At 40.8% G+C, this 18,680-nt stretch overlaps 1 protein-coding gene across 4 annotated transcripts in view; it reads left to right on the top strand.

Moving 5' to 3' along the window:
• The window catches only part of CREB5 (cAMP responsive element binding protein 5), a 412,090-nt gene extending 393,610 nt beyond the window's left edge, over positions 1–18,480 (top strand). For 2 of the 4 annotated variants that reach the window (XM_030857420.2, XM_060305480.1), the window contains 4 exons: positions 31–354; positions 4,768–4,998; positions 13,418–13,526; positions 14,420–18,480. In XM_030857420.2, coding sequence (XP_030713280.1) covers positions 31–354; positions 4,768–4,998; positions 13,418–13,526; positions 14,420–14,583 — 828 coding nt within the window. In that variant the 3' untranslated portion in view covers positions 14,584–18,480. Of the gene's footprint in view, positions 1–30; positions 355–4,767; positions 5,313–13,417; positions 13,527–14,419 lie in introns of those variants that run through there. The other 2 variants (XM_030857422.2, XM_060305479.1) reach the window with 2 other exon arrangements.
• The last annotated feature ends 200 nt before the right edge of the window (positions 18,481–18,680 follow it).

Here is an 18,680-nt window from a genome sequence, read left to right as displayed (position 1 = left end):
GCTGTCCCCTCTTGTTTTGTTCTGTTTCAGAGGTTGAAGGCTGCGTTGACTCATCACCCTGCTGCCATGTCAAATGGGAATATGAACACCATGGGACACATGATGGAAATGATGGGGTCCCGTCAGGACCAGACGCCACACCATCACATGCACTCACACCCACATCAGCACCAGACACTGCCAGCCCATCACCCCTACCCACACCAGCACCAGCACCCAGCACACCATCCTCATCCTCAGCCCCATCACCAGCAGAACCACCCACATCATCACTCCCACTCCCACCTTCATGCACACCCGGCACATCACCAGACCTCGCCACACCCACCCCTGCACTCCGGCAACCAAGCACAGGTACACCTTTTTCATCATCTCTTTCTCCCTTCTCGTTAACAGTACAAACTCAAATATGGGGCTCATTGGCAGCAACCTTGTTTGACAAGCCCAGGTGTTCTATCTGACTCTCTGGGGGGGGGGGGGCTCTGTTCATTTCCTAAGAGGTAATGGTTACCCATAAGACCCTACCGGATCATAGTTTCTATAACTAATAAGGTAAATATCAGGTTTAGTTTCTAGGGGCAAACGTAAGCTTCAAGTTCTCCAAAATCTATTTTGCAGTGTGTTATAATGTTAACCCTAAAAAAGTAACACCAATGAAGGATTAAGAATTTAAACTTTAAAGAAAGATGTGAAAAAAGGATGACAAAAATAAGTTAATTCTAACCATGGTTCTATCTGCAGTACTTTATAACATCCTAGAGACTCAATTTTGTCACCTGCAAAATGGAAGTTAAATACAATGGGCAATCTTCTGAATAACAGTAAGTGTTAAAAATATAAAGGGTAACAATTTCAGGCAGACAAAGAGGCCCGGTAATGGATGTTAGGGTGTAAGGTGTTGTGTAAATGGTAAAGAAAGGTGACTCATTCCACCCAGTGAGAAATGTGTTGGAGGGAGAAGGCAGAGAGCCAGGCTCTGTAGATGATCAGTTCAAGGGGAAGGCCAAATCCCAGTGGTGGAAAGTCACCAGGAGTGGCTAGAAAGAAAGCCAGCATTTAGACACAACTGGAAGAGGGTCGGGGGATCTGGCAGACGTTACGTCACCCAGCCCAAGAAGAGAGGCGGGTCCATGTACCCGAGTGAGTTTTAGTAAGTGGATGAAGGGCATGTATAGGAGCACGGCTAGTCCTAGACATTTTGGACCTTCAAGTGGGATGACCTTTGTCAGTTCCCTCCACCCACTCAAACTGCCAGGTTCCAACCAGCTGGGTCAGAATGGTGTCAGAAGCTTTGGATCACACTTATTCACTGTCTCCTCCATTGTCTGCCTCTGTACCTCTCACCGGGCAGCTTTTAGAGATCTTGCATCAACCCCTCCAACACACACCAAACCTGGACAGCCATCCACAAAATGTGTTATCCATAAGCAACTCTCCATTCAATAGATAAGCTTATTTATTAGCTAAGCTTACTTTTGCAAAGTTCTTAGAGGTATTCTATATAGAAAATAAGAGTGTAGGCTTTGGAGTGAGAAAACTTTCATTCTTTGCCCACCTTACTTGTTGTATGACTGTGGTCAGTAGATGAACGTCTCTAAGCCTCAGTTTTCCCATCTGTAAAATGGGGTGATAATAGACCAAGCTCATAGACCCTCAGGAGTATTAAATAAGAGAATGTTTTGCCCTTGGCACAGTTTTCAATACATGAGAGCCATGATTAATTCCAAACCGAATAATGTGATAGAAGCTTAGCAAGTAGTTTAGCAATAAAATGCTATCCAAAGCACCTTTTTAGTCATGTGCCATAGTAAGACATATATTTAGAAGGGAAAAAGAGAACTATAATAGATCGACTATAAACTATAATAAGGTCAAAGATAGGCAGAGAGAGTCACATGTATACTTATATTTTTTAAAAATGGATAGCATCAAGTTTTGGTTGCATTTGTGAGCGAGTTACTTCACAGACAAGCTTAACAGTTCATTAAATATAAAAGCCATTCATTAGCTAATTACGAATTAGCCAATTGCCCTCCATCTCAAGTCAGTAAGTGGCCAGTTTTATATGCAATCAGTTAATTGCCTTTATAATTGGCTGCACAAAGTTGCTTTTTTATCCTATGCTACTAAAAAGAAAGAGTCCAGGTTGGTCTTGTTGAAATTTGAACAAGATCATTTAGACCGTATTCAAAATGCCACTGTTAACTGTATTAACTTGGTTGATACTGAGATTCTTGTCATGTGGCCTAATTGTATGATTGTCAGAACAACAGAAGTTTATTAAGGTCATCCAACTCTGAGATTCTAAGATGACTTGGAATAAATTCTGTCATTTTGAAATTACAGTTAATTATTTTTGATCAAAATTTTCAGAGCATCTGTGTCAACAGAATGCCATTCTATTTATTTTACTGAAGTATAGTTGGTTTATAATATTGTGTTAGTTTCAGGTGTACAGCAACGTGATTTGGTTATGCATATATATATCTATATTCTTTTTTATTCTTTTCCATTATAGTTTATTACAAGAACTATGAATATAGTTCCCTGCGCTATACAGTAAATCCTTCTTGTTTATCTATTGTATGTATGGTAGTGTGCCTCTGTTAATCCCATACTTCCAATTTATCCCTCCCACCCCACCCCTACAGAATGCTATTTTAAAAAGATAATGATAGGTAACGATAATTATCGTTTTTGATAATTTTGTTTAAAGCACAAATTCTGGTCTTAGGGTTGCATTTTCAATTTCTCCTGGCTTCTTGCGATTCTTTTGCATATAAGAATGTGACTTCAGAGTCCTGGTACCACTCCTTGGCCACCAGGAATTTCTCTTAACCAAACCACACCTTGACCCTGAACCTGGACTGCACCTGAAACCACCATGTAACTTACCCCTTTGGGTAAAGGCAGAGGAGAAGCATCAGGGGGTAAAGGCTTGTTAACGTTAGCGTGGTAGAATACAGTATCGAAAGAGAGGTCCCTGCACCGGAGATTAAAACCCAGTTTTACCTACTTGAGAGTCTTGTCTAGGGCTGGCAGTGAGAGATCACTAATTCATACAAAGAAATGAATGAATGTATTTCATTCATTTTTTGCCTGTTAATCCCATACTCCCAATTTATCCCTCCCACCCCACCCCGACAGAATGCAAAAATAGCCAGGTTAGTGCCTTCTTTCCTAGTGCTTTGCTTTGCGGTGGTTAGCTCAGAAGTTACTGCACCTGAAATGACTAGTGCTAAACGTTTGCCAATAACAAGGAATACATCTTCATCAGCCGCTCTGGTGAGTAAGATCTTAGACAATTTATTTTGTTATTCCTCTGTGATTCGGAGGAAAGGAATTGCCAATAAACAGTTTTAGAAAATGTCTTTGCTTTAAACAAAATTACTGAGATGCAATCTAACCTCAGTCCTGAGACTGATTCTTTTTCAGTTAGTCATGGAGGGTTTGATAGAGTTAGTTTAGGATTAAAATATATCATCATCAGTCAGCTGATGTCAACCAGGAGCCATTATTAGTGCAATTACAGTCGTTCTGATTGATTTCAATCATAGGGTTGGAATGTGGTAGAAAAGGTGGCTGGGTTTCATTTTTAAAACTTTTTGCCTGTTATTTCTGCAGGTTAAATGCCTCTTGTAAAACAACTTTATAGGTATTACAGCCATAAGCCTGAGTGACTGAGCAATGAGAGGGAGGAGGAAAAAAACACCACCACCCTTTATTGAGAATGAAGAAAAGGGAAGGAGTGAAGTGCATTAGGGAAGCATTAGGTGTCCAGACTCATCAACAGTCAGTCATAGAAATTTCACTAGGTGCTGAGTGTCTGCTGTATGAAGGGAAATAAAGCCATATGTGTGGGAGTCCCTAAAACCTTAGATGTTGTTGAGCCCCATGCAGACCTTACAAGGAATCTATAAGCATAGTAAAACTTTTTAGTAAAGTGCTTTGCCACTCCTAGGATTTCCTTATAATGTAAGTATATACAACCACCCTTCCCTGTCAACAGACACGGTGTATTAACAGGGCTCAGTGCTGCATCACGATGGACTTTCGAAGGCCCCGCTTCCCCATCACCTAGAAATTCACCCACTCACCATCTCCTGTAACTCCTTCAGCCTTGGTCAAGCTCTGAGGAGGAGACAGGCCCATTTGCAGTTTGCAGGTCCAGCTAGGCATTTGCAGTAAGAACTGTGAAATTGTGACAAAAGGATTTCAGCTGCTTTCCAGGCTTCACGGGGTTCTTTTGATAGGAGTCACAATGGCAGTGCTGTCCCAGAGGTGTGTTCTAGGAACATGGTTTTGACACCATTAGTATGAAAGGCATTCACAACCTGCCCAGAAGTAGTTTTCTGCAGATGACAGAAGACTCATCAGTAGGGTGACAGTCACCCTGACCTCTGTTTTCACCTGTGCCATACATTGGCACTTTGAGATTTTACAAGGCACCTTAAAATATTTTTAACATCTGAGGAGAAAAAAAAGTTTCTTCTATCGTGATTCAGCCAAATGCCAGTCAGGGGGAAAAAATCTACTTGACTCTCTTTTCGCAGATCATCCCTGTATCTTTTGCCAAAATATCACAGAAGATAGATAGCGGGGTGATGCTTTTCCTTCTCATGAGCGTGATCTCATTGTTGACTTCATTCTTAGAAAACAAGTGTAACGTGCTAACTAAAACAAGCGACTCCCTGTGTTTTGCATTTCAACACCTTACCCAGCCGTTCCTCCTCTCTCCCCATCACCCCCTCCCCCTCTCTTTCCCAGCAGGTCTCACCAGCGACACAACAGATGCAGGCCACCCAGACGATACAGCCGCCTCAGCCCACAGGGGGGCGCCGGCGAAGGGTGGTGGATGAGGATCCTGACGAGAGGCGGCGGAAATTTCTGGAACGGAACCGGGCAGCCGCCACCCGCTGCAGACAGAAGAGGAAGGTCTGGGTGATGTCACTGGAAAAGAAAGCAGAAGAACTCACCCAGACAAACATGCAGCTTCAGGTGCAGGCCACTGTCTCTCTCCACAGGACTCAAAGGCCCTGTGTAACATTGGCATTTCCTGCCCCGGCAGGCACTTGTTGACCTAAGCACTAACACCACCCCTTAGCCCACAGAGCAACTGCAGGCTGATTCCTCAAGGTTTATTAGTTCCGAGACACTCTACAAAACAAAACAACCATTCGGTTTTACATCGGTCTGCTCTGAGGAGGGAAACCCTGCCCAAATAATTTATAGGGCTGGGAGCAGAAGCTTGGTCAGACAGAGGTTCAAACTCTTGTTCCGTACCTACCTGCTGGGTTTAACCTCTCTGGCTCTCAGTTTCCTCACCTATAAAATGGGAATAATAACCTCATAAAGTTGTTGGGAGGAATAAATGAACTAATGTCTACAGAGCCGTTTGTACATCATAAATCTGCAACCGAAAGGCCGCTCTTTATGTCCACTGGGTGACGGGGTTGCTTCACTTTACACTAGATTATCTATATTTTTGTTTAGTGGAAAAAAGGGAGGTTTGTGTTTATTATTTTGCTCCATAAGAAAAGGCATGTTTCCATCTCATTTTTAAACTTGACAAGATTTGGATCTTGCATGATTTTTGCTTTCCATGGGTGGCTCAGTGGGGGGACATTTTATAACAAGGCCACTTCTAGGAGTTTTTGAGAACCTCCAGCACCTGGAGCTTCTCCAGCGGACTTCATGCCATACACATGACACAGTTCAGGACATTTGTTCTAACACAAAAAGAAGTGCACTGTTCACCAGCAGAAGAAAAAGCAAGTATTATATAAGTGACAAGCAGGCAGGGATAGCAGTAAAAATCGTGGATTATAGTGCTGGATTATATACAGTGCTTCCAGGAGCAGAGATAATGGCTAAAGAGTGGAGGGAAGAGGGGAGAGAATGCCTAAAATAGGGAGAATCTGCTCCTCAGTAGTTCATAGGTCACCTTCACCCCCCATCCTCTGCGCATCCTCAGAAAGGAGCAATTAGGGTGCCAAACCCCCCTTTGCATATTTAATTCCATTAAGTGGAAATGGTCTTGAGACATCCAGTGTACAAATTGAAATTATACAAAGAAAGTTAGTTTGGGTTATACAGGGACTGACTGTCATCATTTATGGATGTTCACTCTCCCCCCCAAAGTTTATCATTCTTTTAACGATAGACATGAGAAAGAAACTGGGAAACGTATATAGCAGATATGGGGGAAGTAAGATAAGAAATCCTCCCACTGGCTTGTACGAAGCTTGTGTGAAGTTGGAGACTCTGTTACCCTCTCCCCCGACCACTTACCCCCTTTTCTAATGTCGGGTCTAGCATGGAGAGTTCCTGAGTGTCTGTACTCAGTATCTGCTGAATAAATGAATGAGCTCCCCATCTCTGGAGTGTCCAAGAACTAGCTGCCTGACCACTTGGCAAAGATGCGATTTAAGGGAATCAAGCCGCAGAGTTTGGCTGGACTCAAACACCGCCGAAACCACTCTAACTTGAAAGTCTATAATTCTAGAATCTGGCAGGCCTAGTAGTATGTGAGAAGCTTTTAGGTGGACATGAGTACACATTTTTAATATTACTAATAATATTTTAATTTTTATGTGCACTGAAAAATGTAATCAGAACATCAAACCTTCAGTTTCACAGATATTTTTGGTAAGGACCAGGCTAAATCTTTAAAAAATGAGTTAATTTGTACAAACATGTTAAGTAAATAAAAGTTCTGGTGTATGTGACCTAGCAAATATCACAGCAGTGGTTTTGTAATGACTGAAATGTGAGAAGCCCTGGAATTTGCTACCAGTTCTGAGATCTGCAAGAGGATCATGAACAGGTGCAGGTTTTCTCAATCTCAGCACGATTACCTTGGGGCTCAGTAATTCTTTGTTGTCTCCAGTGCAGTGTAGATACTTAGCAGTATCCTTGACCTCTACCCTCTAGGTATCAGTAGCACTCTCTACCCCACCCCCAAGTTGTGACAACTGAAAAACGTTCAGACAATACCAAACGTCCCCCGTGGGGGGCAAGATTACCCCTGAGTGAGACCCACTGACCTAGATGAAGGAGCCTTGAGTAGTCAGCTGACATGTAATCAGATGCGGACAAGTTCTTAAATCAGTTTTAACTAAAATGAGTCCTTGCAGAATGACCCCAGCGTACTGACCATCATTCTAGAGCCTGAAGACATGGAGGGGGTCATAGCAGAGAGCCAGGAAAAGTGAGGATACTGGTTTACTTTGACGTCAGATGTGTTCATGACTTGACATACGAACATATGTTATAGCTTTCACTTAACATATAAGGTACTTAACATATAAGGTATATCCTTTATGCGAACCTAATCTACTTTTTTAAAAGAGTATATTTTAAAACATGCTTATTGCCAGAAGAGAGACTTTTTATTTTATTTATTTATTTTTGGCTGCATTGGGTCTTAGTTGTGGCTCATGGGATCTTTTGTTGCAGCTCGCGGGCTTCTCTCTAATTGTGGCACTCGGGCTCAGTAGTTGCGGCCCGGGCTTAGTTGTCCTGCAGCATGTGGGATCTTAGTTCCCCAACCAGGGCTCGAACCTGCATCCACTGCATTGGAAGGCGGATTCTTAACCACTGGAGTACCAGGGAAGTCCCAAACGTAATCTATTAATTTTCACATTTTTAGAACCAAAATGGAAGGATAAGAGATACTAGAATTCTAGCCCCTGAAAACCAGAAAAAAAGTCCTATTGGGGCCATTTAACAGGCACCAGTATTTTTGGTTGTTAAAGCAGTGCCTGAGGAAGGGACGGTCTCTGAAAAGACTACGTTGTTGGTGTTTCCAACCACTGCTTTGCTTCACAGGGACAGAAACCACAAGGGCTCCATGTTTTCTGTGATGCCGAGTGCTCTGCATCATGCCGTGTGATGCTGGAGAGGATATGCAGATTCTGCTACCTTTGAATGACCCTTTCCCTCTCACTGGACCTTTGTCAAAAGAAAAAGTTGTCTCTCTTGAGGCTGGTCCAGTGAGCCAAATTTTAAGTAAACAGAAATGGAAGGTGCTACACAAACAAACTCCCTCCAAAAGGAATATCCAAGGTCTGGATGGCCAGCTGCCACTTTTGAGTTGTTTTCCAGCATAAATCTAGTTAGGCTGCAGAGCTTCAGATTGGAAAAATTAGAACTGAGAAAACAAAATCAAACTCCCAGACTTCATTTCCTCATCTCACAACAAATCTCTACCCAAGAGGTCAACACAGGCATAGGAATTGGAAATATTAGAAACCACCCAATCTGACATTTTATTTGGGAGAAACTGAGTCTCGGGGGACACGAGAAGTCTTCCTGAAAGTCACACAACCAGCAAGTAGTAGGATGAAAACCCAAGCGAGTCTTCTCTTGACCTAACCCACTGCTCTGTGATCTTTCATTCTAGAAAGTTCTTCAACTATGAAGGAATCCACATTCTTTTCACTGACAGAGTGGCTGAGATCAGCTCTAAATTCATCAACTACTAATGTGGTGCTCAGTGGATTGTGTTCAATAGATGATACGGAAATCGTCTGGTCGCCCACGGAAATAATTGCTTTTCTTTTTCAGTACAAAGACACATGGCCTAAGTCGCTGCTGAAATTTTAGACACACGAGCTCAGGTTTAGGACTTGGCAAGAGAATAGGCCAGATGGGAACTGTTGCTGTACAAATTGAAAGTCCTTTGTTTTAGAATGAACCAAACCTGGCCTCAGTTAATCTACCAAAAAAAAAAAAAAATAGGGGAGGGGCTATGTGGCAGGGCTCATTTTGATAATTATTTTTTTGGCATGGACTACTGCTTGCATCAAAAAGCATTTGGAGTTTATCATATTAACAAAATGACATCCCCCCAAAACTGAAAATGTAGCTATTAGGGACTTCTTGGAGTGCTTGTTTAAAGTATGTTATTACAGTGTTGAATGTCTATATAGGGGTGCTGCTTCATCCCAAGGCAACTTTATGGGTTTAAGAACAGATTAATCTTAACTACATCTATACTCTTACAGTCCCTATTTAAATGGCTAAACTTTTAGGAGTAGCAAACCCAAACTAGTTTAGAAAAAAGAATGAAGAGCTGATTTCAGCAAGAGAATCAATACTTATTATTAATACTTTGCTTTTGCAAAGTGCTTCTATATGAAGACCTATAGTTATTATTAGAAACTACACAAGGGAGTAAAAAAAAAAATTGGTGATTTGCATCAATTCATAATGCAAGGCAATTCAGAATAAGAAAATGTCTCCAGAAGTCCTGGTTTCTATTTCCCTACTAGAACTGCAGGCCACTTTTGATTTCTTTCATGCATTTTGAAACATTTGCTGTCTGGTTCTTCTCTTCCAAAATGTATTCAAGGTGATTTCTATTAATGTTATCTTGAAAAGGATTTTTATTTAAAATATAGTCTAGTATTTGTGCATTTCCTACATCAGTCGGTCTATCAATATAGAATGATATCTATCAGTATCTATCAATATGGAATGTTTATGCATGTGCACAGCACACATGATTCACTCCGCTTCCTCTAGGGCAGAGATTCTCTACTGTTTTTAACCCAGATGCTCCCTTATGGAATCTGATGAAGGCTCTGTAGACTCTCACAATATGGAAATGTACATGGACTTGAAATTTTGCACAAAAGTGAAACTGTAAATGTTGCTTTGGAATCTGCCGTTAAGATTTGGAAGTACAGGAGGTGCTAGAACTGGCTCCCTTAGGAAATATAAGACTTGATATATAAGCCCATTTGAGAACACCAGAAGCAATTAACTAGTGAATAAAAAATCAAGATGGAGACCTTCATTAGATTATTAGGTAATTAGCATTCTCAATAGAAGGCAACTCATAGAATAAAAAACTATCTTGCAGGAAGTAACTAGAAAACTAGTCCAACCACCTTGTTTTACACTAGGTTGGTGTGGCAATTTGGGGAGCCAAACCCGATTATTCTCAACTCTCATTTGAGAGTTCCTTTTTCCACTGGAAGCTGCCCCATGAATTTCTGTTGCTTCTCTGGCCATTAGACTTTTATTTAGTCCTTATCAGTATCGTACTTATGTGTGCATGATCTAAGCAAGAGGGAGGCTGATTGCTCTTGTCTATGGAGAATATTAATTGGCATTCATTTTCCAACCCTAACATAGCTAAATAACATAATTACTAATATATTACATTAAGAAATATGTCCATATTCACATATATCTTTAAATGATGGTCAGTTGTTACAGTGCTCTCCAGGTTCCTACATTTTTACAGACCCTCACAACTCCCAGGTCCTCAGTTTCTATACTTACAATGTATTGGTTTATTAATAAAGTGCTTTGCTGTCCAGAGACAAAAAAATGCCACTAAAATCATCTATTTTCTATGGGGCTTTGGTTATAGGCCAGGACACCACATACACTGTTTGTTGTGGTGATTGGTGCTGTTTTATTGTGGCCTCTCATGAAAGCAAAAGGTTTATCCTGAAATGGTTTGGGATATGCCAAGTATTGTAGGCAGTTAGCTCCTTGCAATTGTAGGAGCCCGAAGAACGGAATTCAAGGTGTTTTTTTTAAGGAAGGGGCAACGTACACTTCGAGTCTGGGGGATGGAAGACTGCCTAGAAAAGGTGTGACTGCTGAGGACACAGAGGAGGAAGAAATGGAGACTAAAATCATCCCCTCCAAGGCAGCCGCCAAGTGAGACTTTTCTTTTCTTCCAGAAGTAGAAGAAGGCAACAGAGTCCTGTTGTTTTATTTTAAATACTTTCCTCGTTTGTTTCCTAGATCATGGAAGAAAAGTATGGCTGGATTCACTAAGGACTGGAGCGTTACTCCACTTTCTTAGAACCATTGTCTACAACGGACAGTTTCCCCTTAGGGTCCAGGTGTCTAGCAGTTGTGATTTCAGAAAAGTGTTATCTCTATAGTCCAAATACAAATCATGTCACATTTCATTTTGAGGCCAAATATGTATACATTCAAACATCTTAGTTTTTTCTCCTTTTTCTGTTCTGTTTTTGTCTGTTTTGTTTTTAACCAGGGGCTGCCTTCTGTTTAATGGTCTAAAAGTAACTTTCTTTTACACAGGCTATTTTAAGCAGAGGGGGAGCTGGGAAAAGGAAGGATGGCTATCTGAATTTAAATGGGCATAAAATTAGAGAAAAAAATAGTGTTTAAGGCTAAAATAAATTGTCCTATAAATAAACTTGTCCCACTGACCCCCAAATTGACAAGGGTCACTTTCAGCTTTGATAGGGCCCCTTATCAACTGCACTCATTTGGAGGTGGGAGGTGCAATTCACCTTCCTGAACGTTCTCAAATTTAAGAGCAGTTTTCCTGTGAAATTAAGTGATTTATTCATCATTAGTGCTAATTTCTCAGGCATTTAAAAAAAAATTTATTGGAGTATAGTTGATTCACAATGTTGTGTTAGTTTCAGGTGTACAGCAAAGTGAATCAGTTATACATATACACATACCCATTCTTTATTAGATTCTTTTCCCATATAGATTATTTCAGAATATTGAGCAGAGTTCCCTGTGCTATACAGTAGGTCCTTATTAGTTATCTGTTTTATATATAGTAGTGCATATATGTTAATCCCAGTCTCCTAACTTATCCCTCCCCGCTTTCGTCAGATAGGCATAAAAGCCTTGTAGATGAGATTTTTATTATTTTTTTATTCATGCTACTCAACATTTGATTACTTATAATGTATTTTGCAAATGAGTCTGAAATTAGGAGGTATTCTTTGAAACAATTTTCCAAAAAATTTTTTAATTAACTTCAGAATCCCAAACTTACTTTTTAGGTGATAAATACATGCCTCAAAAGCCAAGTTCATACTGAAAGTGTAGATACAACTTAATGACAAATGTTAAAACACCTTCTTCTGTGTGCATGCTTTTGAAACGTCTCCTCCACGTGGAGTGTAATTGTGGGGCAGCCACAAATGAACATGGGCCAGAGAGAGGTGTTACTTATCACAACTGTAAAATGGCTTATTTGCTACGTTTACAGTTTACTTTTATCAAGTGGCAGCACCTTGGAAGCATCTGTTCTACATTTATACAGTTGTCCCTCAATATCAGCGGGTATTGGTTCCAAGACTGGCCTCAGATCCCATTATCCGCTTATGCTCAAACCCCATCCTCAGCCCTCTGTATCCGTGGTTCCGCATCCTCAGATTCTGTCAACTGCTAATCATGTAGTATTGTTATCTATGGAAAAAATCTGCACGGAAGTGGACCCGCACAGTTCAGACCCGTGTTGTTCAAGGGTCAACTGTATTTGTAGACGACGGTGCCAAGTACATTATTCCACAAACTATGAACCGATCTTTGTGAATTACTACATAAAGTGGAGATTTGTGGCACTTATCTAAGTAAATCCACAACACCCTGATATTGAGGAGGGAAAAAGTTTATAGACTGAAATTAGCCAAACTAGTTAATGAACCAGTCAAATTAACTCAGTCATGGCCCTAAACTCTATTGCCCTTGGCCTCCCTGGGCTGACCTGATCCCACCAATCGAGGACCTACGTTTGCTCTGTATACTTCCATGCTTCCTCCTAAGTGGCATCAGGCAGAAGGACGTGCTTTGTTGAACTCTAGCCCATGAAGAACTTCTTTTGGGAAATCGGCTTATTCTGAGGGCATTTCAGTTTGAAGCCGCTCACCCTGCCACACAGTTCCTCCCCGTGCCTCACGTTCACCTTCTATTCGTGGTCAGTGTCAAACCTGAACCTGTAAGATAGCATGGGGACTTCCCTGGCAGTCCAGTGGTTAAGACTTTGCCTTCCAGTGCAGGGAGTGTGGGTTCGATCCCTGGTCGGGGAGCTAAGATCCCACATGCCCTGCAGCCAAACAACCAAAATATAAAACAGAAGCAGTATTGTAACAAATTTCAATAAAGACCTTAAAAACACATGGTCCATGTCAAAAAAAAAAAAAAAAAAACTTAAAAAAAAAAGACAGCCTGAAGAGATTATGAGAGCTAAATTTATTGAGCACTTCGTATGTGCTAGGCATTGTTCTGCGTGTTTTGCATGTTACCTCATTTAATCCTCACAACAACTCAAAGAACTTTGTACTATTTTCATTCCCATCCAAGGTTGCTAGAGCTTAGCTGGATTATGTTACCTGCCTAGAGTCACCCAGTCAGTGTAGAATGGAGGGTCCCACCTAAGTAACTTTTAATAGGATTAAGCTCTTGAGTTAAAACCTAGTCTCTTCAGAAAGCCCCTGGGAAACCTGAGGGCCAAATCAAAGGCAAGCTACAAATTTTCAGGTGAATCCCGTTAAATAATACTATTAATGTCATTCAGACATAACAGAAAAGAAGTGTGCCAGTTACACTGTTGAAAGTGCACGGGGCCTTAGGTTTGTATTCTCTGGTCTTCTTAACATGACTTGGATCCGTCTCTTTCCAGAATGAAGTGTCCATGTTGAAAAACGAGGTGGCACAGCTGAAGCAGCTGTTGTTAACGCATAAAGACTGCCCCATAACAGCCATGCAGAAAGAATCACAAGGATATCTAAGTAAGTCATTGACTTGTTTGCTTGTTTTAGTGTCCAGTTTTTTTGCCACCAATTTCTCATTGGATTTATTGAAAGAACAAAAGTAAAGCATAGACTGCACACCCAGGTGGATATCATGCTAGAATTCTTGAGTGGCTGCCAGACTACTGCACCAGAGGGAACCCTTCTTTTCTGACCCCATTCATCACCATGACCGCCACCTCCTAATAATTTCTGGCTAGACGTTCCCTGGCATTCCACATTGTAAAATCCCACCAAATTCCAATCCGGCAGCCAGTAGGAGCCCAATTACTGGTGGGCTAGCAGTCTTTTATGGGCTGGGAAACAGGCTTTGGGTGAATTATATCCAGTGCCTCAGGATATGCTACATGTTATTCACCAGGCTGAAAAGCTAGTGACCTTGTCTCAGTTTACCAATATGTAAAGTGGATCTGTTTTTCTAGATCCCAATATCTGCACCTGGAATGTCAATAGGTTCAATGCTAATTGAGTAGGGGATGGCGGAAGAAGGGGGGATTCATGGCTGAAGGTCAATTTCTTTTCAAATAATTTTTTAGATTGAGCAACACAGATTCTCCCACCACATGTGAGTATTTTTCCACATTTGATATATGGATGGCTCTTTGAAAAGACAAGATGGGGACTTCACATGCCACAACTTAAACACATCAACTCATGTTGCTGATCTAGAAAGCATGGCTTTGCTTGTAGCTATAAACTGGGAAGGCATAGCTTTGTGACTTTAAAATAAAGTTTTGGAATTAACCTCCAGGAGAAAATGTGTGAAACGCTCCTATTTCTAGCAAGCATCTAGCAATATTTTTTGAGTAGTCTCCAAGTCCACCCAGGAAAGAGCTATATTGGTGTGTGTGTGTGTGTGTGCTTTTTCCTAGGTCCAGAGAGTAGCCCTCCTGCAAGCCCCGTCCCCACGTGCTCTCAGCAGCAGGTCATCCAGCATAACACCATCACCACTTCCTCGGCCGTCAGCGAGGTGGTAGGAAGCTCCACCCTCAGTCAGCTCACCACTCACAGAACAGACCTGAATCCGATTCTCTAAAATCCGAGGGTCAGACCTTGCCTCCAAGGAGAGCTGTCGCATATCCTGCGTCCTTTCTTTTAAGGGCATTTTTAGAATTAACTCAGACCTGGAAGACTCCTCAGCCCTTCAAAGACTGGCTTTCATTTTTATAGTTATTATGGAAATGTTGTCTTTTATACTCAGTTATATAAGCAAAAAAGGGAGTTATGCAATTAATAATCTATCAGCTTGGGAAATGCTTTGGTGCTTTTCTCCAATTTTCTGGTACCAGTTACTTGTTTATAAACTGAACTCTTTCTGTATATAGTCATGGTTTCATTCTTATCAGTCCAACCCTTTGCCTGAAACGTTGAATCTTGTTAAGCCACAGCTTTTAGCCAAAATGAGGCGTACCTAGATGTCCAGTATACAGACTGCAAGGCAACTGGGGGAGAAGTCTGATGATGTCATAGCTTATGTTGAGTTGGTGCTATGATGTCACCAGAATCCCAGATAAATGGAGAGCCTTTTCCACAACCCTGTTTCTCTTACTATAAAAAAAAGTATAAGCTCCATTGATGTCCAAATAAAATCAGCAAGCATCTCACCACCTCTCCTCCTACTCTTGGTCCACTTCCTTGAATGCCCAATTTTCCTTTCCATTTCCACTTTTACCTGGGCTCCCTATTGACTCTTTATTTTTACTTTCTGTTTTATTTTTTCCCCTTTAGCGTTGCATGCAAAGAAGAAAATAATGTTTAAAGGAAAAAAAAAAAAGCTAATGTGGACCTAGCCATGGCTTCCCTTGCCCCTGACCCATTCAGCTCTTGCTTTTCACAAAAGAGTAACCGGGAGATGTTTAATGTGCCTGGTTTAATGTTTTTAATAATCAGAGCAAATAAAAGGTGGCTTAGCCGTAGGTGAAGCACTGTTGAATGCCAGCTGTGGAGACGCTAGGGAAGGGAGCTTTATAGCCTCAATTGTGGGAGTCCAAATTATGATGCAGAGCTAGAACATCATACCCTCGAATTACAACTGGTTTTATATGGCCTGTCTATAATGTTGAAAATCCATGTACTATATAATAATTCAGAAGGGCTCTGTTCACTACACAGATTATGTTGTTCAATCATTAGCTGCTAATAGCCTAAGATATATTATTATTTTTTTCTTAAGCCTATGGAACCGTCTTTGCTGTTCTGGTGGGTGAAAGTAGACGAACTACTGGAGGAACAGAGAGAGAAAGAAAACCTAATGTTTCCATGGAGGTGCTTCCCGCCCTCCCACAGCAGTTAAAGCACTCTGGCTGCTCAAAGTATCCCCTGGATATGGCTACTCCACTCTTCTGAATAATTCTGATTTATACTTTCAGCAACTTTCCTGGACTTGCCCATTATAAAAAGCAGATAGTCCGAACCACAGTTGTGCCTCCTTGAAACAAGCCATTCTACTGCGCTAAGGTTTTAATATCACATCTCACAAATAACTGGGGCTAATGTTCTTCTCTAGTTGTCTAGGCAGGTGCTGGTGTTTCATCTCCATTTGAATGCTTGACCTCCAAACATGAGTGTGTGTGTGTGTGTGTGTGTGTGTGTGTGTGTGTGAGAGAGAGAGAGAGAGAGAGAGAGAGAGAGAGAGAGAGAGAAAGAGCGCGCGCGAGCGAGCGCGCAAGATAATGGGATTTAAAAGAGTAGTATTTTACAAAAGGTGTAGCTTTTATAAGAGTTCGGAAAAGGGAAGGATGTGGGTTTTTTCTCTCAGTATAGTGTAAGAATCTATTTTGGAGAAAAAAAAAATATAAGGGTTATGAAGCATGGTTTTTATAACTAGTTTCAGTTTTATCTAATAACTTACTTTTTAAATCAATATTTATCAACAATCTTTTCATGTATGCAGTGCTTTCAAAAAGAAAGTTTTGAGTTTCCAGGGAAACGCATAACTTGGATATATGATCTAAAAAATCAAAACAAAAGCAAAAAAAATAAAAAGAGAAAAAAGAAAAAAATGCAAACAAGAAAAGGATTTTCTATTATATTTTAGACAAACATATCATTTTGAAGTATTTTAAATACTGAATTCAGTTATTTTGTTTTGTTTTGAATCCCAGCTGTAATAGCTGAATGGTTTAACCTAACTGGCTTCCTAAGAAGTTTAAGATTTAGCTAAAAAAGCAGTTAACATTCTTGTCTCTATTTTGAAATCAAAAATAATTTTTTCTAAACTCCTTCCTAGGACCATTTATGTGTCCCTCTAAAAAGGAGAAAGAGCTCATTGAAATATTTGGGTATTTTAATTTTTTAATTTTTAAAAAATTTTTGTTTTGCTTTAAGTGAAAAATATTTTCTTTCTTTACTGCATGCATAGCACTTAATGAAATGGATTTTTAAAAAATCCACTGGTGATATCAGAATGTCCAAGGAGCGGGCTGTCACTAAAATTATGGTTTACTTTACTTCTGTTCCACCTCTTAATTGAAATATTTAGTTGTTAAACCAAAAGCCTCTGCAGTTAAGAACTTGCCTGAGTTTTAATTCAGCAGCTTGACGGTTTGACTGACGTGCATTATAGATAGCTCAATTATGTCTGTTTTTTATGCTAAGAAGGCAAACCACCACACACAGGTTAGCAAACGGGCCTCCACGTATAATTAGAATAAACTTCTTCTTATACTCAGGGCCTTTAGGTATGTTCATTAGCAGTGTGGAAATACAGTGAATGGAGGATGCCAGCAAGTTGTCAGAGCTTCTTGAAATCCTGAACAGAAAGGCTCATTGGTCAAATCCAACACTCGACTGATCATTATTAAATATTTCACTTGAAGGCCTAGCTTTCACCAGACTGTAGAATAATGTCTGCCTGAAAATCTCTCCATTCTTGTCCCACACTTTTTGCCAATCTGGGGAAACATTCTGCCCCGTTCTCCTCTCCCACCCAGCTACTGGGTCATCCATCCATACGGTCACAGATCAGTTGCAATGACCTTCAGAGCACCCATCCTGAGGAGGGAGGGCCCGCAGCGCAGCACTGCCTCTCCTCGTTCACAGGTGGGTTTCTGTCAGCAGGATCTGCTTCTGAAGTCACTGCCAACCTGCCTGGAAACTTCCACAGCGCCTCCCCTGCCTCCTGTGACAGGAATTAGCAGCCAAGATAGGGACACCTGATAGCGTTTCTACCAGGTCAGTCCTTACCTACACTGAGGCATTCCCATCTTAATTGTTTCTCCTTAAGACATTTCTGATGAACATATGCCAGGACAGGTAGAGTGAAAATCCTCCCTGTGCATGAATGGACTCGTTTTAACGCCTGGCGTGAGGTCGGATGTTTTCCCTTTACCCTTCCCCGCAGCCCTCTCCTATCTCCACATCAGTGTTTGCCAGTCACAGTCTTAACATGGCCCATGGGGACGAGCAATTTGTGTACTGTCACTGCATGCCTTCTTTTCATTAGGGTGACTTACTTGGAGCAGTTGCTCTTTGGAGCCTGTCAGGTCCAAGAAATCAAATGCAGTGCGTGTTCCGAATAGAGGGGCATCCGTGGTGAATGTGCAGGTGGCTGTGGTCTGTTAGTTCAGAAAATTGTCGTGTGCTAGTTGAGCTTGTCATTAAAAGTCAACCAGCTGCCATAAAAGACCAGCCTTTGGCTGGGGGGGGTTTAAGCATCTGTAACTGCTATAAACCTAGCCATCCAGTTAGGATAGAATGTGCTTCTTTCTGGTTAATAAAAAACCATCTAAGAAAATATATATGTATGTATGTGTGTATACAGTGGAATTCAAGGACCAAAGCAAAATTTGAACAGGAATCTATTAATTTAGAATTTTATAAGATATTTATTAATAAATGTTATTTTTAAACATTCCATTTGAACAATATTCTTCTGTAGGATCTACTTGTTTTTAAAGGATTAGTTCATAATAAACTACTCTAGTTGTGTGTATCTTCATTTTACAGGGTTTCTAATGGCTATTCTCCATCATTTGGTGGAAATGTTTGTTTAGACCTCTGTGCATAGAAATTTCAAGGATTTGTATTGCTCTGTGAGTTATTTTTTAATCTATGTTCGGAACAGTTTTAAATCATCTATTTCTTTTTTCATTTTTAAAGTAAGCTCTTTCCTTTAGGAAGCAGAGTTCAGCT

This window comes from Globicephala melas, chromosome 9, assembly GCF_963455315.2.
Source record: "Globicephala melas chromosome 9, mGloMel1.2, whole genome shotgun sequence".
Lineage (NCBI taxonomy): Eukaryota > Metazoa > Chordata > Mammalia > Artiodactyla > Delphinidae > Globicephala > Globicephala melas.
This window is presented reverse-complemented; position numbering and strand designations above follow the sequence as displayed.